This window comes from Vipera berus (genome assembly GCF_964194415.1).
Source record: "Vipera berus genome assembly, chromosome: 1".
Taxonomy (NCBI): domain Eukaryota; kingdom Metazoa; phylum Chordata; class Lepidosauria; order Squamata; family Viperidae; genus Vipera; species Vipera berus.
The window spans coordinates 12,179,586-12,204,299 of NC_138202.1; the positions used below are offsets into that span (position 1 = coordinate 12,179,586).

At 45.9% G+C, this 24,714-nt stretch overlaps 1 protein-coding gene across 2 annotated transcripts; it reads left to right on the forward strand.

Moving 5' to 3' along the window:
• The first annotated feature begins 291 nt into the window (after nucleotides 1-291).
• Nucleotides 292-13,892, forward strand: LOC308659956 (NADH dehydrogenase [ubiquinone] 1 alpha subcomplex subunit 13-like). 2 transcript variants are annotated; one of them, XM_081314116.1, is made up of 5 exons: nucleotides 294-465; nucleotides 3,402-3,480; nucleotides 4,503-4,574; nucleotides 9,619-9,688; nucleotides 13,260-13,472. In XM_081314116.1, exons 1-5 carry the CDS (start codon nucleotides 363-365, stop codon nucleotides 13,377-13,379), a joined length of 444 nt encoding a protein of 147 aa, XP_081170242.1. In that variant the 5' UTR covers nucleotides 294-362; the 3' UTR covers nucleotides 13,380-13,472. The 2 variants fall into 2 exon arrangements, with proteins under 2 accessions (XP_081170241.1, XP_081170242.1); XM_081314115.1 differs by lacking the exon at nucleotides 9,619-9,688 and having other exon boundaries at nucleotides 292-465; nucleotides 13,260-13,892.
• Nucleotides 13,893-24,714: the final 10,822 nt, after the last annotated feature.

A 24,714-nucleotide genomic window follows, 5' to 3' on the forward strand; every position in this document is an offset into this window, starting at 1 on the left:
TTCCTTAATTTGTCGTGTTTCAAAAAAAAAAAAAAAAAGAAAAGTCGGGCAACCTTCTGTGCTCGGACTGCAAAACCCCTCCCAATGCATTCTGCGAATCATAAACGTGTCCTGCAACGCGTTGGGCGTGAGAGACAGAAACGCTTTCCAAGCGCGCTCCGGGACCGAGCAAACCCCTCCCGCGACCGGCACAGGAGCCTCGTCCTCCGAGTTCCCCCGACACGGAATTCCTGTCACGTGATCGCCAGTCCTCGGACAAGATCGGCTTTCATTGCGTCGCTCCCGTGACGTCATCCAGAAGTGACGAGCGGCTCAGATCGGGGTAGAAGCGTTGGGTCGGGATATAGCCGCCCGGTTCCAAGATGGCGGCGGCGGGAGCCTGGAAGGTGAAGCAGGACATGCCGCCGCCGGGCGGTTATGGACCAATCGACTATAAGAGGCGATTGCCCTATCGGGGGCTCCCGGGTGAGGATGGGGAGATGGGGTCTTCAAACTCGGGGGCATGGGTCATCAGGAGGCGGCTGGCTCTCGGTCCCTCGTCTAAGCTAGGGCTGGCTGTCTTGCTTTTGAATAAGCCACCATGGGCTGTGTTCATACGCGGAGTCCAAGCCGTGCTCTTCCAACCGTTCACATGACACCCTAAACCTGTAAGATGAGCCCACTCTTGCAGCTTGAGGTCTGCTGTCAAACCACCCGGTCGTGGCTTATTCAGCAAGCCATGGTTGGGTGTGTTGTGCAAGGCATCTGAGGAGCTGGCTGGTAGGTTTGTGTGAGAGTTGGGGGTTCTCCACAGGTGCTAAAGGAAATGGGGAGGGGGCGCAGCCTTTCAACCGATTTATCTCATAGACACCCCCCCCATTAGAGCAGCTTTTGAAGAGGGTCTCTCATTATCCTTCCCATTCAGCAGATTGTCCTGTTTAGAGTTCCTATACAGGTAGTCCTCAACTTACAACAATTCATTTAGTGAAATTTTTATTTATTTATTTTTATTTTAATTCCATTTATATCCCGCCCTTCTCTGAAGACTCAGGGTGGCTTACAAGCTTAGCAGTAGCCTTCATTCTATGTATATGCCTGCTTATTAGGGCTTTCACACACACCCCAAGCGGCATTATTACAAAGTCAGCTTAATTGCCCCCAACAATCTTGGTCCTCATTTTACCTACCTCAGAAGGATGGAAGGCTGAGTCGAGCCTGGTGGGATGCAAACCTGCACTAATTGCAGGCAGCTGGTGTTACTTAAGGAGGCATTAGCCCACTGCTCCACCAAGGCTCTTTTGGAACTGAAAAAAATGCCTTATGACCGTTTTTCACACAACCATTGTAGCATCTCCAGGGTCATGTGATCAAAATTCAGACATTTGGCAACTGACTGATATTTACGACAGTTGCAGTGTTCCAGGGTCATATGATCACCTTTTGCAACCTGACAAGCCAAGTCAATGAAGAAGCCAGATTCAGATTATATTCTGCAAGGAGTATAAATCCTTCCATTCCTCACCATCCAGTCAGAGCTGAAGAAGCTTCTTGGATGAGAAGTGAAACGTCTTTAGAGAAAAAAAAGAAAGTCCTGTTGCCTCGTGAAGAAACTTTTGGGGCAACCATGATCTGAATGACTGAGAATCTCCATAGATACGAAGCCAGATTCAATTAACAACTGCAGTGATTCACTTAACAACTGTGGGCAAGAAATGTCATAAAATGCAGCAAAGCTCACTAAACAGCTATCTCGCTTAGCAACAGAAATTTTGGGCTGAATTGTAGTCGTAAGTCGTGGGCCACCTGTATATGCCACTTCAAACTAAACTAGCCGAATGTGCTAATTGTGATTGTTTATCAGGGACAGGATGCAACACCGCTTGCTAATCCCCCCCAATTTACCTTCTGAAGATGAGCAGGAATGATAGCCTTAATGTGAGAGGAAAGACCTAACTTTTTTGGGAGGGGGGAATTATTCTCAAAATATCTCCAGATATGTGCTGGCTTGGAAAAGGAGGGGCCATTTGGTGGTTAGATCTGTTCATACAGATAAACGCTTTTGTTCTACACTGATGACTTATATAATACAGTCAAGAAGATGTGAAAACGTATGAACCAGTTTGGTCTAGTGCAGGGGCGTCAGACTGCCGGCCCGCAGGCAAGATGCATCACAAAACTGCGCCCAGCAATGGGGAAAAAAAGTCACGATACGTCGCGACACGTCACATGACTTCGTGAGTTTGACACCCCTGGTCTAGTGGCTAAAACACCAGGCTACAAGCCTGGAGACATTGAGTTCTGGTCCTACTTTAGGCATGAAAGCCGCCTGAGTGACTGAACCAGTGACTCTCAGCCCAATTCACATCAAAGAGTCGTGGGGAAAGTAATAGGATGAAGGAATATTAGCTATGTTCACTACCTTGAGTTACTCATAACAATAAAGGCAAGCTAACATAAAATAATTACAGGCAGCTCTTGACTTATAACAGTTCGTTTAGTGACTCTTCGAAGCTACAACGGCACTGAAAAAAATGCCTTGCGACCACTTTTCACACTTACAACCATTGCAGCATCCCTATGGTCACCTGATCAAAATTCGGACGCTCGACAGCTAGCTCATATTTATGACGGTTGCAGTGTCCCAGGGTCACGTGATCATTTTTTGAGACCTTCTGATAAGCAAAGTCAGTGGGCAAGCCTGATTCACTTAACAACCGTTTTACTAACTTAAGTGCAGTGATTCACTTAACAATTGTGGCGAGAATGGTCACTGAACAGCTGCCTCACTTAGCAACAGAAATGTTGTGCTCCGTCGTGTTTGTAAGTTGAGGACTGCCTGTAAAATAGTCATGATGAAAAACTGCAATATGGTCATGGAATCAGCAAGCAGGAATCTCCCTGAACTTCACGTCTAAAGGGGGGAAAAAAATCAAGGTGTCCTCATGGCCTTTGAAAACTTAGCCACCCTTGGAGCTTTTTCTTTTCCTTTCTTGTTTTACTGTTACAATTATTAAAGGTAAAGGTTCCCCCGCACATGCGTGCTAGTCGTTTCCAACTCTAGGGGCTGGTGCTCATCTCCGTTTCAAAGCTGAAGAGCCAGTGTTTATCCGAGGACGTCTCCGTGGTCATGTGGCCGGCATGACTAGATGCCAAAGGCGCACGGAACGCTGTTACCTTCCCACTGTAGTGGTCCCTATTTTTCTACTTGCATTTTTACGTGCTTTCGAACTGCTAGGTTGGCAGAAGCTGGGACGAGTAACAGGCGCTCACTCTGTTACGTGGCACTCGGTATTCGACCCACCAAACTGCTGACCTTCTGATCAACAAGCTCAGCATCCTAACCCACTGAGCCACCGCATCCCCTATGTTACAATTATTGGTGGTTGCTAATAAACATGAGGATTCCATTTTGCTTTTTCTAGGTTATGGCCTTCTTGCCATTGGGCTTGGGGCTTTTGTTTTTGGCTCTTACTCTATTTTCAAATGGAACTGGGAGAGAAGGTAAGTTTGCAATCATTCCCTTCATTTAATTGGCCCGAAAAATATGCACGACAGTCTCAGGCTGCCTCTGCTCAGCACATTAACCCATACATTGGTTTGTCTGGGTTTCGTTCCGTGCATGTGGCACTCGGCTAATTGTGATTTATTCCTTAATCCATGATATACATTTAATCAACAGATCAAGTTTTACATGGAGAATTTTGATATACTGATGAAAACCGTTATGTGGAGAAGTTTAGCATTCCAGGGCAGAGAATGTGGAAGTAGCATCCACAGAACACCTGGCTGTTTTGCCACCTCCGACCATATGGATGCTGAAGGGACTCGGAAGGATGAACTTATTATGTTCTTGCTTTAAACTGGGATAAGGAATGTTCCTTCTTCCTGGGTGTCCTGGATAAGGTTACGGTTGTGTTGTCTTGGAGGAAAGCAAGTACAGTATAGGCTTGGGATGTTTTTATAGCTCGATATTTTCTATGCTCCTCAGTTTTTCAGACTGGCTTCTTTCTCATTTCAACCTAGAAATGCCAGGATTTGAACCAGATACCTTCTGAACAACTATCCTTTTAGCACTGCATGTTGTTTCCCATCCTGGTGCCTTAAACTATGCCGGGAGGGATTTTGTGAGTTGACATCCACCAATTTTGGAAGGGATCGGGTGGAGGACTCTGCTGTAGTAGTCTCAGATTCTCCAGAAGTGGAGATAAGAATTCCCAAGGTCTTAAGAGGACCTGGATGATACCCACAAGTTTTATTCCCTCTTTACTGAAGGGTGAATGAGATCTGTTTTTTCCAGCCCTGGTAACTTTAATATGTGTGGATTTCAGTTCCCAGAGCCCCCAGAACTAACGGGTGGACTTTCAATTAAGAATTCTTCATCCACCATGCTAGAAGTTGAAGTCCATACATCCCAAGGTTGCTGAGGTTGAGAAACACCATGTTACAGGATCTGGAAACCAATTTTGTCCTTTCCTAGCACGTTTTATGGGGTCACCTTCCTGCTCTTTTCCCACCTTTTCTAGACTACAGGCCTTTGAGGACATGGAAGCCCGGATAGCAATGATGCCTCTCTTAATGGCTGAAGATGACCGAAGGTAAAGTTCAGCTTTCTAGGCCTGGGTGCCGAGAGACTTTTACCTCCTCTATTCCTTTTATTTAAGCCATAGTTTCTGAGCCTCAGCATTTGAGATATGTAGGCTTCAACTCCCAGAGGACTCCAGCCAGTCACGTTGTTTGGGGATTTCTGGAAGTTGAAGTCCATCTTAAAAACAACTGAGGTTGAAAAACACTGGCCTAAGCAGACAGCAGATTTTTCACACACACCCCAAGCAGATCTATTGTCCTTCCGTTAACTGTTGCCCACTTTCAAAGTACTAAGGAACTTCTAGTTCTTCAAATACAGGTAGCCCTTAACTCACAACCATTCATTTAGCGACCATTCAAAGTTACAACAGCATTTTAAAAAAGTGACTTATGGCCATTTTTCACATGACCATTGCAGCATCCCTATGAACTACATGTTCAATATTTGGGCATTTGGCAACTGGCATGGATTTATGATGGTTGCCCTGTCCCAGGTTCATGTGATCCCCATTTGTAACCTTCCCAGCTGGCTTTCGACAAGCAAATTCAATGGGGAAGCCAGATTCACTTAACAGCTGCAGTGATTCACTTAACAAGTGTGGCAAAAAATGTCCTAAAATGGGGCAAAACTCACTAAACTGCCTTGCTTAGCAACAGAAATGTTGGGTTCCATTCTGGTCATAACTCGAGGACCACCTATGTGACATCTGCTGTTAATGGTTGTCCAGCTTCTGCTTGATTTCCATTAAGTATATCTTCTCAATTGCTGAAACGGTTTCTGCCTTTCTATGGTAACTGTTACTTCCCTTAAATTTTATAACGGAAAATTACATCCAGTTTTGGTTGCCACGATACAAAAAAGATGTTGGGACTCTAGAAAGAGTACAGAGAAGACCAACAAAGATGATTAGGGGGCTGGAAGCTAAAACATGTAAGGGACGGTTGCTGGAATTGGGTATGTCTAGTTTAATGAAGAGAAGGACGAGGGGGGACATGATAGCAGTGTTCCAGTATCTCAGGGGCTGCCTCAAAGAAGAGGGAGTCAAGCTATTCTTCCAAAGCACCAGAAGGCAGAACAAGAAGCAATGGGTGGAAACTAATCAGAGAGAGAAGCAACGTAGAACTAGGGATAAATTTCCTAACAATTAGAACAATCAGTGGGATGGCTTGCCTCCAGAGGTTATGGGTGCGCCAACACTGTAGATTTTGGACAACCACTTGTCTGAAATTTATTTATTTTATTTATTTTAATTCCATTTATATCCCGCCCTTCTCCGAAGACTCAGGGCGGCTTACAAGCTTAGCAGTAGCCTTCATTCTATGTATATGCCTGCTTATTAGGGCTTTCACACACACACACCCAAGCGGCATTATTACAAAGTCAGCTTAATTGCCCCCAACAATCTGGGTCCTCATTTTACCTACCTGGGAAGGATGGAAGGCTGAGTCAACCTTGAGCCTGGTGGGATGCGAACCTGCACTAATTGCAGGCAGCTGGTGTTACTTAAGGAGGCATTAGCCCACTGCTCCACCAAGGCACCAAATGGTACAGGTTTCCCTGCTTGAGCCAGGGGTTGGACTAGAAGACTTCAAAGGTCCCTTCCAATTTTGTTACTCTGTTTTTCTGTAAATCAAAATTGCCTTTCTGTCATTTCCTTGTGTTGGCTCTGCTCCCTGGAGCAAAAGAGAACAAGCAAAGGTGAATCGTAGGGGAAACCCTGATGCTGCAGTTAATTTATCAGAAACTACGGTAAGGCCCTGCCCTGTTGTGTTCAGCAATTGTGCTTAGGGTCAGCCAAAGCCAGCTTATAAATGAAAAACCTACAAGTGGACAGTGTTTGGGTGAAGCCATTATGCTTCCCTGAATCCACAAAACATACTGAACTATCAATTGGCTTGTTTGGCTTTGCCTTAACACACTGTGTGAACTTTTCCATTCTGGTTTGCAAACCATGGCGACTGGCTGAGTTCACAGACTGTGCTAAGGAATTATAGTTCATTCAGTAAACAGTGGGTAAGTAAATTGCAACAATATACTGTGTGAACATGGTGCAGATAGAGTACCCTAGATAGCTAAGAAAGCAAATGGATTTTCAAATGAGTTTTTATTTAGGGCACAAATGATCTGGCTCAAATTATTTTTGGACACATGATCCAAAGACCCACCTCTCTGGAAAATTCTAGACTGCTGGGAAATATAGAAGGAAAGAGAAGAAGAGGATGATCAGCAGTGAGACAGCTGGAGTCAGTCACAGCGGCCATAAATGCACAGATAGAGGAGGACATTTGTAGCTCAGGATTGGACAGTGGAGTCCTTGGTGCTTTCTGAACTTGATGGTTTTCTTTCAGACGTTTCATTACCAGACTAGATAACATCAGGGCACTGCACTGCGGTTTGGTAATGAAACATCTGCAAGAAAACCACCATGCTCAGAGACTCCACAATATATGGACTATTGGAATACCTGAAGGATGAGTGTCAAGGTAATAACTTAACAGCTAACCAGCTTTTGTAATGTGAGATGAGGACCCAGATTGTTGGGGGCAATTAAGCTGACTTTGTAATAATGCCGCTTGGGGTGTGTGTGTGAAAGCCCTAACAAGCAGGCATATACATAGAATGAAGGCTACTGCTAAGCTTGTAAGCCGCCCTGAGTCTTCGGAGAAGGGCGGGATATAAATGTAATAAAAAAATTAAAAAAATAAAAAAGATGTATGATGTATCGTTGGGAATGACTCAGCAGGGTCTATGTCCCTTTAAGAGCCTTTGTAGAAAAGGCTTTGTGTTCTCTTTCTTGCATTTCCTGCTATAACCGCTGTGTGTTGGAGCCTGCTGTACTAGCACCTGTATGTATATTGTTCCTGGTGTATGATATTGTAGATAGTGTAATATAAACCACCGTTTAATATAGACCACTGTGTTTACTCCTGGGTTATTTCAGTACAATAAAACTGTGCATGCTCTGACAATGAGACTGTGGTCAGACACACACACCCCGGAGAAAATCTATGTGGTTGCTAAGAATCAACATCGATTTGATGGTGCCTTATTGAACGATGGATGCAAGCTGAATTAAGATGACAATTCACTGGGAGGCACAAGATTTAACCCTTCCTGAATGCAAAGAGACTTTTTTCCTCTCTTAATTGTCAAGGACTTAACAGAAAAGCTAAGTTTTCTCTGGGGTTGTTTTTAGTGGGCAAACCCAGAAGAGTATAAACCTTTGGTGAACTGCTTGCAATTATGGACAGCAGCTAAGCTGGCAAGAATCGCCAGAATTGAACTTTATAGATAGCCTTCGATTTACAATCACAACTGAGACCAGAACGTCTGTTGATAAGCAACGCAGTGAGCTGTGTTTGATTTTAAAATTTGTGTGTGTGTGTGTTTACTCCTCCCCAAGCAAGGAGAGTGATGAGGACAGCAACCCATCACTTAGCACATAATGTAAACTTACAAAGTGTTTGAAATAAATTTGTTAACTGCAACAGCTAAGCGGGCCTACAGCATTTAAGCCATAAACGAGGAGCAACAAAATAAAACAGACTACCTGAAATTCCCCGATGGTGGCTGTACAACAACAACAACAAAAAGCTTGCCAGATGTTATGTTCTTTCCATGAGAATATCAAAGTACATAATACTTCTCGACCTATGACATAATTGAGGCTCAGATTTCCATTGCTAAGCAAGGCAGTTGTGAGGTGAGTGGCCCCATGTTACGACCTGTTTTGCCACAATTGTTAACTGAATTGCTGCAGTTGTTAAGTTAGTAGCACAATTGTTAAGTGAATCTGGCTTCCCCCTTGATTTTGCTTATCAAAAGGTCACCAAAGGTGACCATGTGACCATGGGACACTGCAACCATCAGCATGGGGGATGCTGCCATGCCTGTTAAGTGTGAAAAACGGTCATAAGTACCCTTTTCCAATGCCCTTGCAACTTCAAACGGTCACTGAACAAATGGTTGTAAGTCAAGGACTACCTTTATTGCAGGATTTGGTAAGGTTTTTAAAGTTAAGTGTCTGTGCAAGATCATATACCCCAAAAATAAGACCTGGTCTTATATTTAATTCTTGCTCCAAAAAACGCATTAGGGCTTATTTTCCAGTTAGGGCTTATATTCGGGAAAATACGGTACTAAATGTGTCCATCTTAACTGGGGCTTATTTTTGGGGTGGAGCTTATATTACAAGCATCCTGAAAAATCAAGCTAGGCAGGGCTTATTTTCTGGTTGGGTCTTATTTTCAGGGAAACATGGTAGTGATGGTCCTCAGCAGGTTGAAAAAATTACAGGCCAGACCAGACGCAGGGGTAAGCAACCTCAGCTCTTTTATGACTCATGGACTTCAACTCCCAGAATTCCATGTGTCATAAAAGAGCCGAGGTTGCCTACCCCTGGGCCAGCAGGACCGGGTTTACTGAAACTCTGAATCCAGCCCCATATGATTTTGTGAAAGAACTAAATTTGGCCAAAGGTAGGGGTTCATTTGCATAAATACCCAGGATGCCTCATTCCTCCAAACTCTCTCTGCATATACGGGCAGCCCTTAACTTACGACTTATTGCTGCTGTGACAAGACCCCGAAAAAGGGACTTACTACTTGATTTCAAAGTTCCAACATCAGCAGCCCCCCCCCCCCGCAGTCACATAATACCCATATTTTGTGCCCTCAGCATCTAGCCCTGCATTTATGGGCATTTTCAGTGTCCCACTGTCACATTATTGTGATTTGCATCCCTTTTGCCTGAAGAAAATCGGCATTTGCTTGCAGTTTACCGCAAAAACCCAATCCGCGGTGGACCACGGGTTATGTCACGATCAGATGTTCACTTAATGACTGCTGTGTTCCCTTTAAGTGACCACTGCGAAAAAGTTGATAAAATTGAGTCCGGTCAGGTGGTCACCCGCTTTATAACAGTCACAATTTAATGACCGTAATTGCCAGGCTGAATTAACTCAAGGGCCACCTGAATGTGAGTCAGATCATCCTGATTTTCTCTCTTTGTCTACTTTTCTCTCTCTGTGTGTGTGTGTGTATCTCTTGTGGAAGGACACTGCGCCTCTTGCGTCATAATTTCGATGAGGAAGCGAAGATCATGAAAGACGTCCCTGGCTGGCAGGTTCGAATCTTTGGCAATTTTGAAATAAAAGGAATTTCTTTTTCCTCCTGTTGCACCCCACATTTTTCTTCTCCCCCACTCCTTAACCCTTGGCTGCCGGTCTCTTCTGAAGCCTTTCCCTACACAGCTATAATATAGGGCAGGGGTCTCCAGCCTTGGCAACTTTAAGACTTGTGGACTTCAACTCCCAGAATTCCTCAGCCAGCTTGGCTGGCTAAGGAATTCTGGGAGTTGAAGTCCACAGTCTTAAAGTTGCCAAGGATGGGGACCTCTGACACGGGCCATTTATGACTAGGTTCTTCTGGGTGGCCTTAGATAACTTTTGGAGCAGTCAGAAAACGGAGCACCAAAGGAGCACTTTTTCTACCAGGTGGCCAGAGATACTTTTGCAGACTTTAATTTAGTGCGGGGGTCCCCGGACCACGGATCGGTACCGGTCCGTGGCTTGTTAGGAAACGGACTGCACAGCTGGAAGTGATGGAGACGAGCGAGCCAAGCTTTATCTGTATTTGCAGCTGCTTCCGGGCACTCATCACCGCCTCAGCTTTACCTCAGATCATCAGGCATTAGATTCTCCCAGGTGTGTGAACCCTACTGTAAACCACGCACGTGAGGGAGCTACGTTGCGCCCTCTTCCTCCTCCCCCCACCTTCCCGGTCCATGGAAAAATTGCCTCCCACGAAACCAGTCCCGGGTGCTAAAAGGATTGGGGACCAGGGATCTAGCGGGACTCCAGAGTCCGGATGGTTGAGGTCAGTGGAGGGAGTAAATGGACTCAGCAGGACGGCCAAGTCCTGCCTCATTTGACTTTTCACTGTAGGTGAATGCCCTGGACATTCAACCACAATTGGGACCAGAATTTCCATTGCTAAGTAAGGTGGTGGTGAAGTGAGTCACACCTGATTTTGTGACCTTTTTTCCCCCAGCTCTTAAGCGAATCACTGCGATTGCTAAGTAAATCCTCAGTCTGTTGTGGTTCCAATGGATCAGGGCTTTTCAACCAGTGGTACAGGTACCACCTGTGGTACATTGCCACCTGGCAGGTGGTACACGACCATCCTAGAAAAGTGGTAGTGGGGGAGGGGAATGGGCTGAACCGGTGGCAGCACTGCACAAGCTTGAGCAAGAGATGCCTGGAGCTGCAGGGCTGTCAGGGCTCAGCGGAAGCACCAGGATCAGCGCTTCTTCGCGGCTATCAGGGCTCAGTGGAAGCACCAGGATCAGCGCCAGTCTCCAGCTGGAGCTCGGTGTTGATCCTGGCGCTTCTGAGCCCAGAAGAAGCGCCCATCAGCTGGAATGTTGCAGCATCTCCAGGGTCTTATGATTTACATTCAGATGCTTGGCAACTGATTCATATTTATGACACTCACAGTGTCCCAGGGTCATGTGAAGTGAGCAAAACCTGCTGCAACCACCCAGTACACAGGGGGGAATAAAAACCAAACACCCCCTACCCCACCCCACGCTGCCAATCCTCAACAGAAATGCTCACAACAATGAAAACCTCGGACAGGAGGAAAAGCGCCGCCAGGCGGGCAGGCAGGTGTCTTGCTCGGCTGTAGCTTGGGGGGCACTTTTTTCAGTGCCTTTGTAACTTAGAACAGTCACTAAGCGAACTGTTGTAAATTGAGGACTAATCACTTTTTTTTTGGTCATCAAGTTTTTGACACCTTGCTAGGCGACTGGCGGTACTCGGATGTTGCCATATCCTAAAAGTGGTACAATGGGTGAAAAGCTTGAAAAGCCCTGCAATAGATAGAACCGGGGGGCCCCCGGAGGCCAAAAGGCATCACCCTGAATCGGAAACTCCCCAAAAGGCAATTGAAAGCTGTCTTCCATTTGTCCCCTTGTTTAATTCGCAGCTGGTAATAAGCCTCCCTCAAGTCCAGCTTTGTAAAAATCTTCCCTTTGGCTAGGTGGGCTAGCCTGTCTTTCCTCATTGGAAGGGGATACATGTTTTCTACGCTGACAGCCTTTAACCCTCTAAAGCAGAGGTCTCCCACCTTTTCGGGCTTGAGCACCAGCGGGTAGGGGAGCAGCTTCAAAATTAGTGTGCGCGTGCGTGCACAGGGCCATGCACACACTGGTGCGGCACTAGCAGCCCCGTTCGTGCATGTGGCATGCGCTGGCACCGTGCACACGTGCACATGGCCATGCACCCCCCACGGGAGCTAGCGGCCCGTTCATGCATGTGCAAACGGGCTGCGCAAATGGGCTGCTGCAGTGTTCTTTGCCTAACCTAGATGATAGATAGATAGATAGATAGATAGATAGATAGATAGATAGATAGATAGATAGATAGATAGATGATAGATAGATAGATAGATAGATAGATAGATAGATAGATAGATAGATAGATAGATAGATAGATGATAGATATCTTTTTATTGTCATTTTTTACTGTGGGCACAATGACACACATTAGAAATGAAATTTAGTTGCTTGCTGTCAAAGTATACTCATACATAACAAACATTTTAACATGCTATATACAACATATGTGTAGACCCACCCCCTTACATATAGCTAAAACATAAATTTTAATCACTGTCCATCTTGAATACATAACCCCTGGAGGAAACTTCAGAGTTCACGAGGTTGATACTGTATGGAACAGTAGCTGGATGTTCTGTTTCGGATATCATTATCGTATATTTGATTTTTTTTATCCTGCCTTTATTATAATAAATAATAAATAAATTATGGTTTATAAATAACTCAAGGAGGCCAGCGTACCTCCTTCCTTCTCCTGATTTCCCCACAGCAACAATGCTGTGAAGTGGATTTCGGCTGGCCCAAGGTCACCCAAACGGTTGTCGTGCCTAAGGCGGGACTAGGACTCAACCTCTCCTGCTCATTGGTCCAAAGTCATCCAGCCCAAGGTGGGACTAGAACTCAACCTCTCCTGCTCATTGGTTCAAAGTCATGCGGCTTAAGGCAGGAGTAGAACTCACGGTCTCCTGTTCCTAAGTGTTGTGATTCAGGGTCAGCCTGTGGGTCCGGCAACCGGGTCGGATGACTCGGATGACTCAGACGAGGGGGAGGAGGAGGGTGTTGAAGACGAACTTGCTGATGATGGCTTGGAGGCTTCGCAGAGCCCCCAGCCAGGCCCCTCTTACTTGGTGGAGACTCAGCTGCGTGAGCCCGACAGTGCAGATGATGATGACCCACAGCTGGCCCTGTTCAAGGACGCCCGACGCAGGAGGCAGTCAAGCAGGAGCAAGCAGAGAAAGGCTGTGGGACTCCTCGGAAGGAGGCACAGGGAGGCCACGCCCTGAACTCTAATAAAGGGAGTGTTTGGGGATGGGCTGGTTGCTGAAAGCAACCGCTCCGTTTGAGGATCAAAGTTCCGGTATCTTGTTACTTGTTCTGTTGTTTGTTTGTGCAATAAACTTGGCAGACGTTTTCCAGCCTCAGACGCTTTCCAGCCTCTGCCGTTTGTACAGGGGTTGCCTTTCTGCAAGGCCGGTAGCAGGCTGGTACAGAACACTAAGCTAGCACCTTAACCACTAGACCAAACTGCTTTTCCTCCCTGAGTATTGGCTGACCTGTTCCCTCTCTCTTTTCCCAGGTTGGGGAGTCTGTCTATCATACCACACGCTGGGTGTCCCCCAGAGCTGATGAGCTGTACTTCCTTCAGCCAGGCAACGTTCAATATGATGTCTTCTTCGGGTACACCTGGACCACATAAGCATACAGGGGTTGTGGAAAGACCCACCCCTCTCGCTTTCCCAGGATGGAACACATTTCTTAATAAACTACTGCTCTCTGGAGCATCGATCCATTGCTGGCTGCCTTTCTCTTTTCTGCCCCCTCCTCCTCCTCCTCTTCCGTTTTGCCGATTATTTTATTGCCATAAACAGTTAGCAAAAGAAACCAAACGAGGAATAGGCAACCATCGACGCGCGTCACGAAAACAAAATGACAACCTTCAACTTTACCCCAACGTAATGCATCAAAAAAAAGGTTTCTGTGAAAAATTGGCAAATGGAATAGAGACAGGTTTACTCTTAGTATTAAAAAGAAAATGTGTTGTGATTGTTTAATGGTGAAATCGCCAAGCCAGCTGATCCTTTCCACTTTTACCCATTCTTGATTAAGTTGCACTTCAACCAAATGTGAACACTCTTTGTACATCCTCCGAGAAGCCGTGTAATTTGTGGGTTGCAACATACAACATAGATATTTTTTTATTTATTTATATCCTGCCTTTATTATTTTTAATAAATAACTCAAAGGCAGTGAACATAACTAATACTCCTTCCTTCCTTCTATTTTCTCTACAACAACCCTGTGAGGTAGGCTGGGCTGAGAGTATGACTTGACAATCGCTTGCGTTTCTTCTAGACCAGGGGTGTCAAACTCGCAACATCACGTGACGTGTTGTGACGTATTGCAACTTTTTTCCATTGCTGGCAATGAGGTGGGCGCGGTTTCACTATGATGCATCCAGCCCACCGGCCAGCAGTTTGACATCCCTGTTCTAGGAGGAAGATGAGGTAGGGATGGTTTTCTTCTCAAACTTCCTGTCCGGGGTCCAAACCACTGCAAGGTTACTATATTAATAAAAAGAGAATATCTGTAGCTCAGGATTAAACGGGCAGGGGGCAGCGTTTGCTGGTGGTACTCTGAGCTTGGTTGTTCGCTTGCAGACGTTTCATTGCCAATCTGGGTAACATCATCCATGCAGTGTGCCTTCATAGGTTCTCGGGAGGTCCAATAATTTCAAGCCAAAACATCCAGATAGAGTGCGCTTGGCTAACCTTTCGCTATTTCCTCAGGCTTAGGGAGAAAGCTTCATCCACGTGAGAGCAGGTGTTGAAAAATCCCCTTTCTTGAACGGAAAATGGTATTAAAGGAGAAACGGTCTTACTGGTGATACCAACATTTTCTAAGACCAGTGCGGTTCGGAAGCAGGAGCCACACACCCCCAAATTATATTGCATGCCCTAAGATAGGCCTGACACTGCTATTTTAACAGTCTCCAAAATTTTCCAAAACTTGGGAAAGGGGAGGAGAGAAACCCCAGCCCTGCCTGTGATGTAACACGGCTTTCTTCATTGGCTGCGTTGGGACTTTTTCCCCTGCACCCCGTTTCCACTGTTGGGTTCATCCCAGGACTACCAAACGATCAACTTGTTTTATGCATAGGTAGTTCTCGACTTACAACCATTTGTTGAGTGTCCATTCAAAGTTACTACAGCACCAAAAAAAAAAGGTTCCTTACAACTGTTTTTCACATGACTGTGGCAACATCCCCATGGTCCCAAATTCAGATGCTTGGCAAGTGGCTCATATTTATGACGGTGACAGTGTGCCAGGGTCACCTGATCATCTTTTCACGACCTTCTGACAATGCAAAGTCAATGGGGAAATTGGATTCACTTAACACCTGTTACTAACTTAATGACTGAAGTTATTGACTTAACAACTGTGGCAAGAAAGGTCATAAAATGGGGCAAAATTCACTTAGCAACTGTCTCACTTAGCAACATAAATCTGGGGCTCAGTTGTGGTCATAAGTCGAGGACTACTTATAATTGGGAACACACACACACACCCTCCCGACAGCATTCCATGAAATTTAGGTGTCAACCTTCAGCTCGAGTATCTAAATAAAATCCAGAATCACTTTCATTTCTGAAAAACTTACTGGTTTATTGAATATACGGCATGGTATAGGCCAGGGGTAAGGAACCTTGGCTCTTTTATGACTCGTGGACTTCAACTCCCAAAATTCCTGAATTGGCCATGCTGACTCAGGAATTCTGGGAGTTGAAGTCCACAAGTCATAAAAGAGCCAAGTTTGCCTACCCCTGGTATAGGCGAAGGAAAACTAACTCTAAAAATCCCAAGACATCTAACCAAAGCATATAACAATATCATTTCCAGCCAAAACTCCCAGATGTCCACATCGTTCATGTGAGCACCTTCTCATTGTTTTGAGAACCTTCTGGTATTTTCTCCACAGTGGTTAGAATGTCCTTGAAAAGTTTCCATACCTCTTCATCTCAACAAAACATCTGCAGAACAGGGGAGGTTTTGTTTCTCTAACTAACCCATTTACTCTAACGACAAGATGAAAACAATAAGGCACACAGCTGCCAAGTTTTCACTCTTGATGTTAGGTCTGATTCTTCGAGATTAGTGCATCCAAAGCCAAACTGCTTTAAGCGTTGCCTCTCGTCATAGCAGGAACTGGGTTACAAGTGATGGTGTTTGTCTAAGAATCCAGGCTCCACTGAGGACTGCTCTTTTGTCTAATAATCCAACAGGATTCTTCTAATGGAAAGATAGCACCTTAAGGTCCTGGGGGGACCTGTAACACACCTGTGCCTTGAGGAACACTGCTGTGATTCCCAATCAGTCTAATTAGCCTGTTCTTGGCAATCTCCATATCAGTGACATCAAAGGCCTTCTGCCCCACGTCTGCTTTCCCATGTTTCCAGGGCTGAATCCGAGGAAGCTCCAGCAAGTCCTTCTGGTTCTCCCTGAAAAACATTGGGGGGGGGGAAGTGGGGGCAAGGGAGAGAGAATTTGTGGAAGGTAATTCATACAATTGTCCCTATTCTTTTCACTGTAGATGTAGTCCTAGACTTACAACTGTAATTGAGCCCAGAATTATGGCCATAAGTCATTCCAGTTGTTAAACAGGTCACCGTGTGACTGCACCCAATTTTCCTACCATTTTTTTGCAGCAGTCATTAAGTGAGTCACCATGGTTGTTAAGCAAATGTGGTGGATGTTAAATGAATCTATTGTCCAGTGGGTGTTTTTTTGTTGCAGACTGGAAATAAATATCAATCTGGCAAAAACAAAACCTTTGTAACGCACAGTCACGTGACCCCCAAGATGCTGCAAAGAGTCATAAATGAGGACCAGTTGCCGAGCATCCAAAACACGGTAACATGTGGGGGACAGGTGCTGAGACTTTGAATCTGGCTTGTAAGTCGCCCTGGGGAGGTCTGTTGTAATTTGAACAGTTGCTGAGTAACCGGTCATAAGTCAAGAATTACCCATAATATTATCGCTATGCCAATTCCATCCCAAAGAGAATTCACCTTGCAAATCGGAGCAGAACAAAGTGGTTGCATTCACACAGCCCCGTTTTTGCAGGGGCCCATCAGAGTCCTCCTGGATGCAGGGGTGTCCACAGGGTGCGATTTAAAAAGTAGAGACCGACAGGACAGTCCAGTTCAAGCTTTGCAGATTTTTATGGGCCTCTTCCCTTTTGGGATCCCAAAGGTGCTTTTCCAGAAGCAACTGGATTTTCTTGGGTTTTTTCTTTAAAACGTTTCACTTCTCATCCAAGAAGCTTCTTCAGTTCTGACTGAACAGCGAGGAGCTATGTCAGAACTGGAGAAGCTTCTTGGATGAGAAGAGAAACGTTTTCAAAGAAAAAAGCCAAGGAAATCCACTTGCCTCATGGAAAAGCGCCTTTGGAACCACCATGACCTGGATGATTGAGTATTTCCATGTTGTTGTTGTTAGTTGCGAAGTTGTGTTTGACCCATCGTGACCAATTCTTACCTGTGATCTGATTTATACGTATTGCCCCTCAGCAGTTCTTCCCGCAAGGAATGCAGGACTTTTGCAATCAGCAGATGGTTGCTACTAGTTGTAGTTTCCTGCAGCTTTTGCAAAAGGAGTTGGGTGGGAAGTTGGAAATCCGGTGAGGAAGCAGTGGGCTGTGGAAATGGAAAGCAGAAAGTTGATTGCAGGATTTGTCTAGCAAATCAAGTGGATTTGTGTTTTTAATCCTTTTTCACTGACTAATGCAGGTAGTAGAACACCAGAATAATAGAGTTGGAAGGGGCCTTGGAGGTCATCTAGTCCAACCCTGTCAGGAGACCCTCTACCATTTCAAACAAATGGTTGTCCAGTCTCTTCTTAAAAACCTCCAGTGTTGAACCATTCACAACTTCTGGAAGCAAATCGTTCCACTGATTAATTGTGGAAATTCTAACTGTCAGGAAATTCCTCCTTAGTTCTAGGTTGCATCTCTCCTTGATTACTTTCCATCTGTTGCTTCTTGTCCTGCCTTCAGTAGCTTTGGAGAATAGCTTGACCCCCCCGTCTTTGTAGGAGGCCCTCAACATAACTTCAGCTTATGATCACAATTGTCAGTGGAACTTTTGTCGCTAAGCGATGCAGTCGTGAGTTGTCCTCGATTTTATGACCTTTTTTGCGACGGTCTTTATGTTAGTCACACAGCTGTTAAGTGAATCTGGCTTTCCCCATTAGCTATGCTTGCTGAAAGCCAGCTGGGAAAGTTACCAATGGTGTTTATAAGACCGTGGGACGCTGACAGTTGCCAAGCACCCAAATGCCGAAAATGTGATTATGGGGACACTACAACAGTCGTAAGTGAGAGGACCAATCCTAAGTCATTTTTTTCAGCACAGTTATAACTTTGGAATGTTCACTAAATGAGTATCGTAAACCAAGGACTACCCATAATTTCAGGCAATCAACAGGCAGGCTCAGCCAGTAATTTGTGAGTAGGGAAGCAAAGCAAAACCTGACTCAGTTGGTTCTTGGGTGGGAAAACTCCACAACATTTCTTCAAACACCCCAGAAGTTTAGGGAAAATCATTTCCAATTTTCTGCTAAGAATGCTGCACAAATGTGTCCATGAAATTACCACGAGATGAGCAAACTTTTGTTGATACTTTGCCTTAAATTGTTCTAAATAAAACTGTGGCTTCCCTAGCAAGATATATCCAGAGGTAGAAATATGCTTTACTGATACAGAATAAGATGAATGAAACATTTTGAATGAAGGAATCAATGGTGATACATACTCCAGTAGATACATACTCTGTCATTTGGTTACCCAATTAAAATGAATTGCAGAAGGAAAAGATAAAAGAGCACCTTAAATTTAAATTAATTTGGCTATTTGTTGTGACTCAGGGCCAGCCTGTGGGTCCGGCAGCCGGCTCAGATGTCTCGGATGACTCAGATGAGGGGGAGGAGGAGAATGTGGAAGACGAACTGGCTGATGATGGCTTGGAGGCTTCGCAGAGCCCCCAGCCGGGGCCCTCTTCTCAGCTGCGTGAGCCCGATAGTGCGGAGGATGATGACCCACAGCTGGCCCTGTTCAAGGACGCCCGACGCAGGAGGCAGTCGAGCAGGAACAAACAGAGAAAGGCTGTGGGACTCCTCGGGAGGAGGCACAGGGAGGCCACGCCCTGAACTCTAAATAAAAGGAGTGTTTGGGGAAGGGCTGGTTGCTGAAAGCAACCCTTCCGTTTGAGGATTCAAGTTCCAGTGTTTTTGTTTCTTGTTTGTGTAATAAATCTTGGCAGACGCTTTGCAGCCTCAGACGCTCTCCAGTCTCAACTGTTTGAACAGGGGTTTGCCTTATTGCAAGGCCGGTAGCAGGCTGGTTCAGAACACTATTCACCAAGGTCACACACAAGCCACAAAAAAATCTTACTGCTTGTCATTTGATGTAGGTGTTCACCTAGAAACCAGGAGACTGTGAGTTCCAGTCCTTCCTTAGGCATGAAAGCCAAATGGGTGACTTTGGACCAATCACCAGGAGATTCTGAGTTTTAGTCCCGCCTTAGGCATGAAAGCCAAATAGGTGACTTTGGACCAATCACCAGGAGACAGTGAGGTCTAGTCCCACCTTAAGCATGAAAGCCAAATGGGTGACCTTGGACCAATCACCAGGAGACGGTGAGTTCTAGTCCCTCCTTAGGCATGAAAGCCAAATGAGTGACCTTGGACCAATCACCAGGAGACGGTGAGTTCTAGTCCCGCCTTAGGCATGAAAGCCAAATGAGTGACCTTGGACCAATCACCAGGAGACGGTGAGTTCTAGTCCCGCCTTAGGCATGAAAGCCAAATGAGTGACCTTGGACCAATCACCAGGAGACGGTGAGTTCTAGTCCCGCCTTAGGCATGAAGGCCAAATGGGTGACCTTGGACCAATCACCAGGAGATGGTGAGTTCTAGTCCCGCCTTAGGCATGAAAGCCAAATGGGTGACTTTGGACCAATCACACACTCTCAGCCCCATTCACCTCACAAGGTTGTGGGGGTTTTGGGGGGGGGTGGAAGGAAGAAGGAATATTAAGTACGTGTATGGCCTTGAATTACTTACAAAGTAATAAAGGAGGATAAAAATAAAGTAAATAAATAAATTTTATCTCCTGCCTAAAACTCAAAATAGAAAAATGGAAGTGAAAACAGCCTGAAACTGTGCTGTCCAATTCAGCCATTTTGCTAGTTAATATGGGCATGTGACGGCTGGCTCATGACCGTTTTTCAGGCTTGCGACCCTTGCAGCATATGATCAATGATCACATGATCAAAATCCAGACGCTTGCTACCGACTCATATTTATGACAGTTGGATTGTCCCCGGGTCATGTGATTCCCCCTTTGTGACCTTCTGACAAGCAAAGTCAGTGGGGAAGCCAGATGCTCCTAACAGCTGTGCTACTAATGGTATAACAACACCAGTTAGTAAGAAAGATCATAAAATCACTCCAAGGTCATTTAACTGCCAAGACTGAGTGGCTGTGCATATCGGCATCTCGGGTCAACCAGACTATTCCATCTCTAACGATGGGGGGGTGAGGTGTTACCCCCCGTTGATAGGGCTCGCAACTTGGGCGTCCTCCTTGACTCCCGGCTCAATTTTGAAGACCATATAGGAGCCGTGACCAGGGGGGCTTTTGCCCAAGTTCGCCTGGTGCGCCAGTTGCGACCCTACCTGGACCGAGATGCCCTACGCACAGTCACTCATGCACTCGTGACCTCCCGTTTAGACTACTGCAACGCTCTCTACATGGGGCTGCCCTTGAGGACCACTCGGAGGCTTCAGCTGGTGCAGAATGCAGCCGCACGAATTGTGATGGGGGTTTCCTGATACTCCCATGTAATACCTCTACTCCGCGAGCTGCATTGGCTTCCGGTTGCCCTCCGGGTGAGATTCAAGGTGCTGGTAATGACCTATAAAGCCCTAAATGGCTTGGGTCCGGGATATTTGAGGGAACACCTGCTGCCAGCACCAAGCTGCCTTTGTCCAGTGCGCTCCCACAGGGAGGGTCTTCTCAGGGTGCCGCCGGTAAAAGATTGCCGGCGGGTAACGCCCAGGGGGAGGGCCTTCTCAGTGGGTGCGCCTGCCCTCTGGAACCAGCTGCCCGTGGAGCTTAGGACTGCCCCCGATCTCCGTTCATTCCGCCGCAACCTGAAGACCTGGCTCTTCGAGCTCTCTGGCCCAGGCTGAGAATTTTAATTCTAATTTTAATTGGGGGTTTTTACTTTTTCAGGGACTGTTATAATCTTTTTAATTGTTTTTAATTTTTGTATTTGTTGTTTTAATTCCCTGTAAACCGCCCTGAGTCCTTCGGGAAAGGGCGGTATACAAATCCAATTAAATAAATAAATAAACTGTCTCGCTTAGCAAGGGAAAGTTTGGGCTCGATTGTGGTCGTAAGTCGAGGACAACCCTGTAATGGATTTCCCACTGTTCCTGTGGGCTTTCTTCTGAATGCATTGCATTGCCCAGGTCCTCCATGACAGACAAGGAATCCCCACCTCCAACCCAGCCATCCCAGTTTGTGGGGACAGCTGACCTGCCCCCAAAAGTGCAAAGGTGCCCACCAGTCCCCAAGAAGCTTCTTCTGGTCCTCCTCCTGATTCTGCCAGTCTCTCTTCCTGGAGAGGAACATCCTTCTGGAGGTTACTCTTGGAGAAGAGAAGTGGCTCGTGGAGCTGTGGCTGGAAAGTCTGGATGGTGGGCAAGGTGATTTTCCGAAGCTGGGTTGATTCTTCTGGAGGAACCCAAATGGTTCTTTTGGGGAGCTTGATCTTCTTTCTGTAAAGCTTGGAGGCTCCAATAGGAGGCAAGAAGAGATGAACTCTGGGAATCCCACGATCCTGGGAAAAACCAGCAGGCGTTTCGGTAGCCTGATCTTCACCTCCTCCTTCCCGCAGGCCTTCATCTCTGGGATCACCAGAGGGGGAAGGACACCTCTCCTGCAGAGGCTGCTTCTCCAGTGATTTCTTTTCCCAAAAGTCCACAGGATCCATGACGTTCTCCAGGAGGGGTCGAAGATCAACTAGGATTTTTCGGGCGGGCTGCTTTTCCGATAGGACCAAGGTCTTTGGGGAAGGCAAAAGTGGTGGATCTTCCTGGCTGCGACCTGTCCAGAGAGATGGCAATTTGCTTTCTCCGCTCTTTTTTCTTGTGATGCCATTTTCACTCCCAAAGCCTTGTTTGGATGCCGCTGTCAAGTTTCTCTCTTGACTCCTGTTTTTTCTGGTTGTCACTGAAATTTTAAAGAGAGAGAGAGAGAGAGAGAGAGAGAGAGAGAGAGAGAGAGAGAGAGAGGGGGGGGGATTATTTATGTATCCTCATGATCCTTTTCGTAGGGGTAGGCAACCTTGGCTCTTTTATGACTCATGGACTTCAACTCCCAGAATTCCTGAGCCAGCATGGCTCAGCTTGGAAACTTCTCTTTCCCCTCAGCATAGCTGGCTCAGGAATTCTGGGAGTTGAAGTCCACAAGTCATAAAAGAGCCAAGGTGATCTAACCCTGCTCCAGATGTTTAGGTCTTCAACTCTCATCATCCATAGCTGATAGCTAAAGAATGACTACTATACAGGTAATCCTCGACTTACCCCCACAATTGAACCCAAAATTTCTGTTGCTAAATGAGACAGTTGTTAAGTGAGTTTTGCCCCATTTTATGACTTTTCGTGTGACAGTTCAGAGAATCATTGCAGTTGCTAAGTGAATCCAGTTTCCCCATTGACTTTGCTTGTCAGAAGGTCGAAAAAGGGACTCCGGGACACTGCAACCGTCATAAGTATGAGTCAGTGACCATGCTTCTGAATTTTGATTACGTGACCATGGGGATGCTACAACGATTGTAAGTATGAAAAACGGTCACAAGTCACTTTTTTATAGTGCTGTTGTAACTTTGAACGATCACTAAATGAACCGTTGTAAGTCAAGGACTACCAGTAATCTCTATTGCATAATGTAATCAATCTCCGCCACTTTTAGGCATGCCCCAGAGACCTTGGTCACCTCAGAAAAGCAGCCCCCCTGAAAGTTGACCTTCCACCCCGCTTGGAGAATGTCATGAATGTCATCCCATGATCATGTGATCAAAATCTGTATTGCATAAGGCAGAGGTCCCCAAACCTTTGGGCACCAGGGACCAGTTCCATGGAGAAAGGTTTTTTCACGGACTGGAGAGTGCGTGGTTTTGTGTGCTGCCTGCATCCCACGGATGGGGCTTTGTTCATTTGTGAAGACCAGTTGCTTGCATGCCATGGCCCGATACTGGTCCACGGACTAGGGGTCGAGAACCCCTGGCATGAACTAATTTAAAAGTGCATATCTTCACAGGTGGCAGTCTCCTAACTATTTTTGGATCCGGTTGTCGAACACTGATGATGTTACCTAGTTAGGTAATGAAACATCTGCAAGAAAACAACCAAGCTCAGAGAGCACCAAGGATTCCACATTTCAACCCCAAGCTACCAATATTCTCCTTTATCATTATTTTTGGATCCCCGTTTCTGCACTGCTAGTAGAGCTAGATAGAAACAGATACAGGCATTCCTCATTTAATGATCACAACTATAACCTGTAACTCAGTCATTAAGCAAAGTGGTCACCATAATTGTGCTTATGATCTTATTTCAGCATCCCTTTTACAGCCCTGTACAGGTGGCTCAGTGGGTTAGGACGCTGAGCTTGTCGATCAGAAGGTTGGCAGTTTGGCGGGTCGAATCTCGAGTGCCGCGTAACAGAGTGAGCGCCTGTTACTCGTCCCAGCTTCTGCCAACCTAGCAGTTCGAAAGCACGTAAAAATGTAAGTAGAAAAATAGGGACCGCTACGGTGGGAAGATAACAGCGTTCCACAGCATTCCCTGCGCCTTTGGTGGTCTAGTCATGCCGGCCACATGACCACGGAGACATCCTGGGACAAGCACTGGCTTCGGCTTTGAAACGGAGATGAGCATCGGCCCCTAGAGTCAGAAATAACTAGCATGCATGTGCGGGGGAACCTTTACCTTTACCTTACAGGTCGTGAAAGCAAGGATTGGTCATAAAGTTACTTTTTCTTTCACCATTGTCGTAACTGCAAACAGTTGCTAAAGAGTCAATTAATAAGGACTGCCTATATATGGACAAACAGAGAGGGACTGAGACTAAAGTTTTCATTTTCCAGCTCCCAGGTAAAAAAAAAAAAGCAGAAGTTTCAAATAATCCAAACGGGTAATCCAAAAATCTCGGTATGCAGCATGGAGATTATGAACATGATAATCCATAATCTGAGAAATATCCAGAATACAAGTGAACCCCAAATTTCTATTGTCAAGCAACTGTTGTTTAGTAAGTTTCCCATTTTATGACCTTTCTTGCCACAGTTGTTAAGTGAATCACTGCAGTCGTTAAGTTAGTAACACGGTTGTTAAGTGAATCTGGTTTCCCCATTGACTTTGCTTGTCAGAAAGTCACAAAAGGGGATCACGTGACCCCGGGACACTGCAATGGTCATAAATATGAACCAAGCCCAGCATGTGAATGTTGACCACATGACCCTGGGGATGCTGCAATGGTCATACGTGTGAAAAATGGTCTAAGTAACTTTTTTCAATGCTGCTGTAACTTTGAATGGTCACTAAACGTTAAGTCGAAGACTCCCTGTACTTTCAACTTTGGGGGTTCATATCTAGTTTTTGGGCACAGCAAGGAAGGCTCTACATTTGGACAGCTCAGTTAAGGTGGAAACTGCACACCCCATACCTTTGGGTGGGATCTTACGCTGGGGAGCCTGGAAGACAAGATTTTTCCAAACAATGCACGGCAGCTTCAGCTGATCCCGGGAATCCTGGCCTGAGAGCCCCACAGCAGCTGCCTTCATCTTTCCCGAGGAGGGGGAGCTTTTTTGCCTGTAGTGAACAAAATGGGTGTACAGAGTAACAGAGTTGGAAGGGACCTTGGAGGTCTTCTAGTCTAGTCCAGCCTCCTATATCAGGGGTAGGCAA

Excerpts from the sequence above, each read along its gene's own strand:
- LOC308659956 (XM_081314115.1), top strand. The coding sequence starts at position 363 with ATGGCGGCGGCGGGAGCCTGGAAGGTGAAGCAGGACATGCCGCCGCCG. Across the intron at positions 466-3,401 it reads GCCCTATCGGGGGCTCCCGG|GTTATGGCCTTCTTGCCATT; the intron begins GTGAGGATGGGG and ends TGCTTTTTCTAG. Across the intron at positions 4,575-13,259 it reads ATGGCTGAAGATGACCGAAG|GTTGGGGAGTCTGTCTATCA; the intron begins GTAAAGTTCAGC and ends CTCTTTTCCCAG.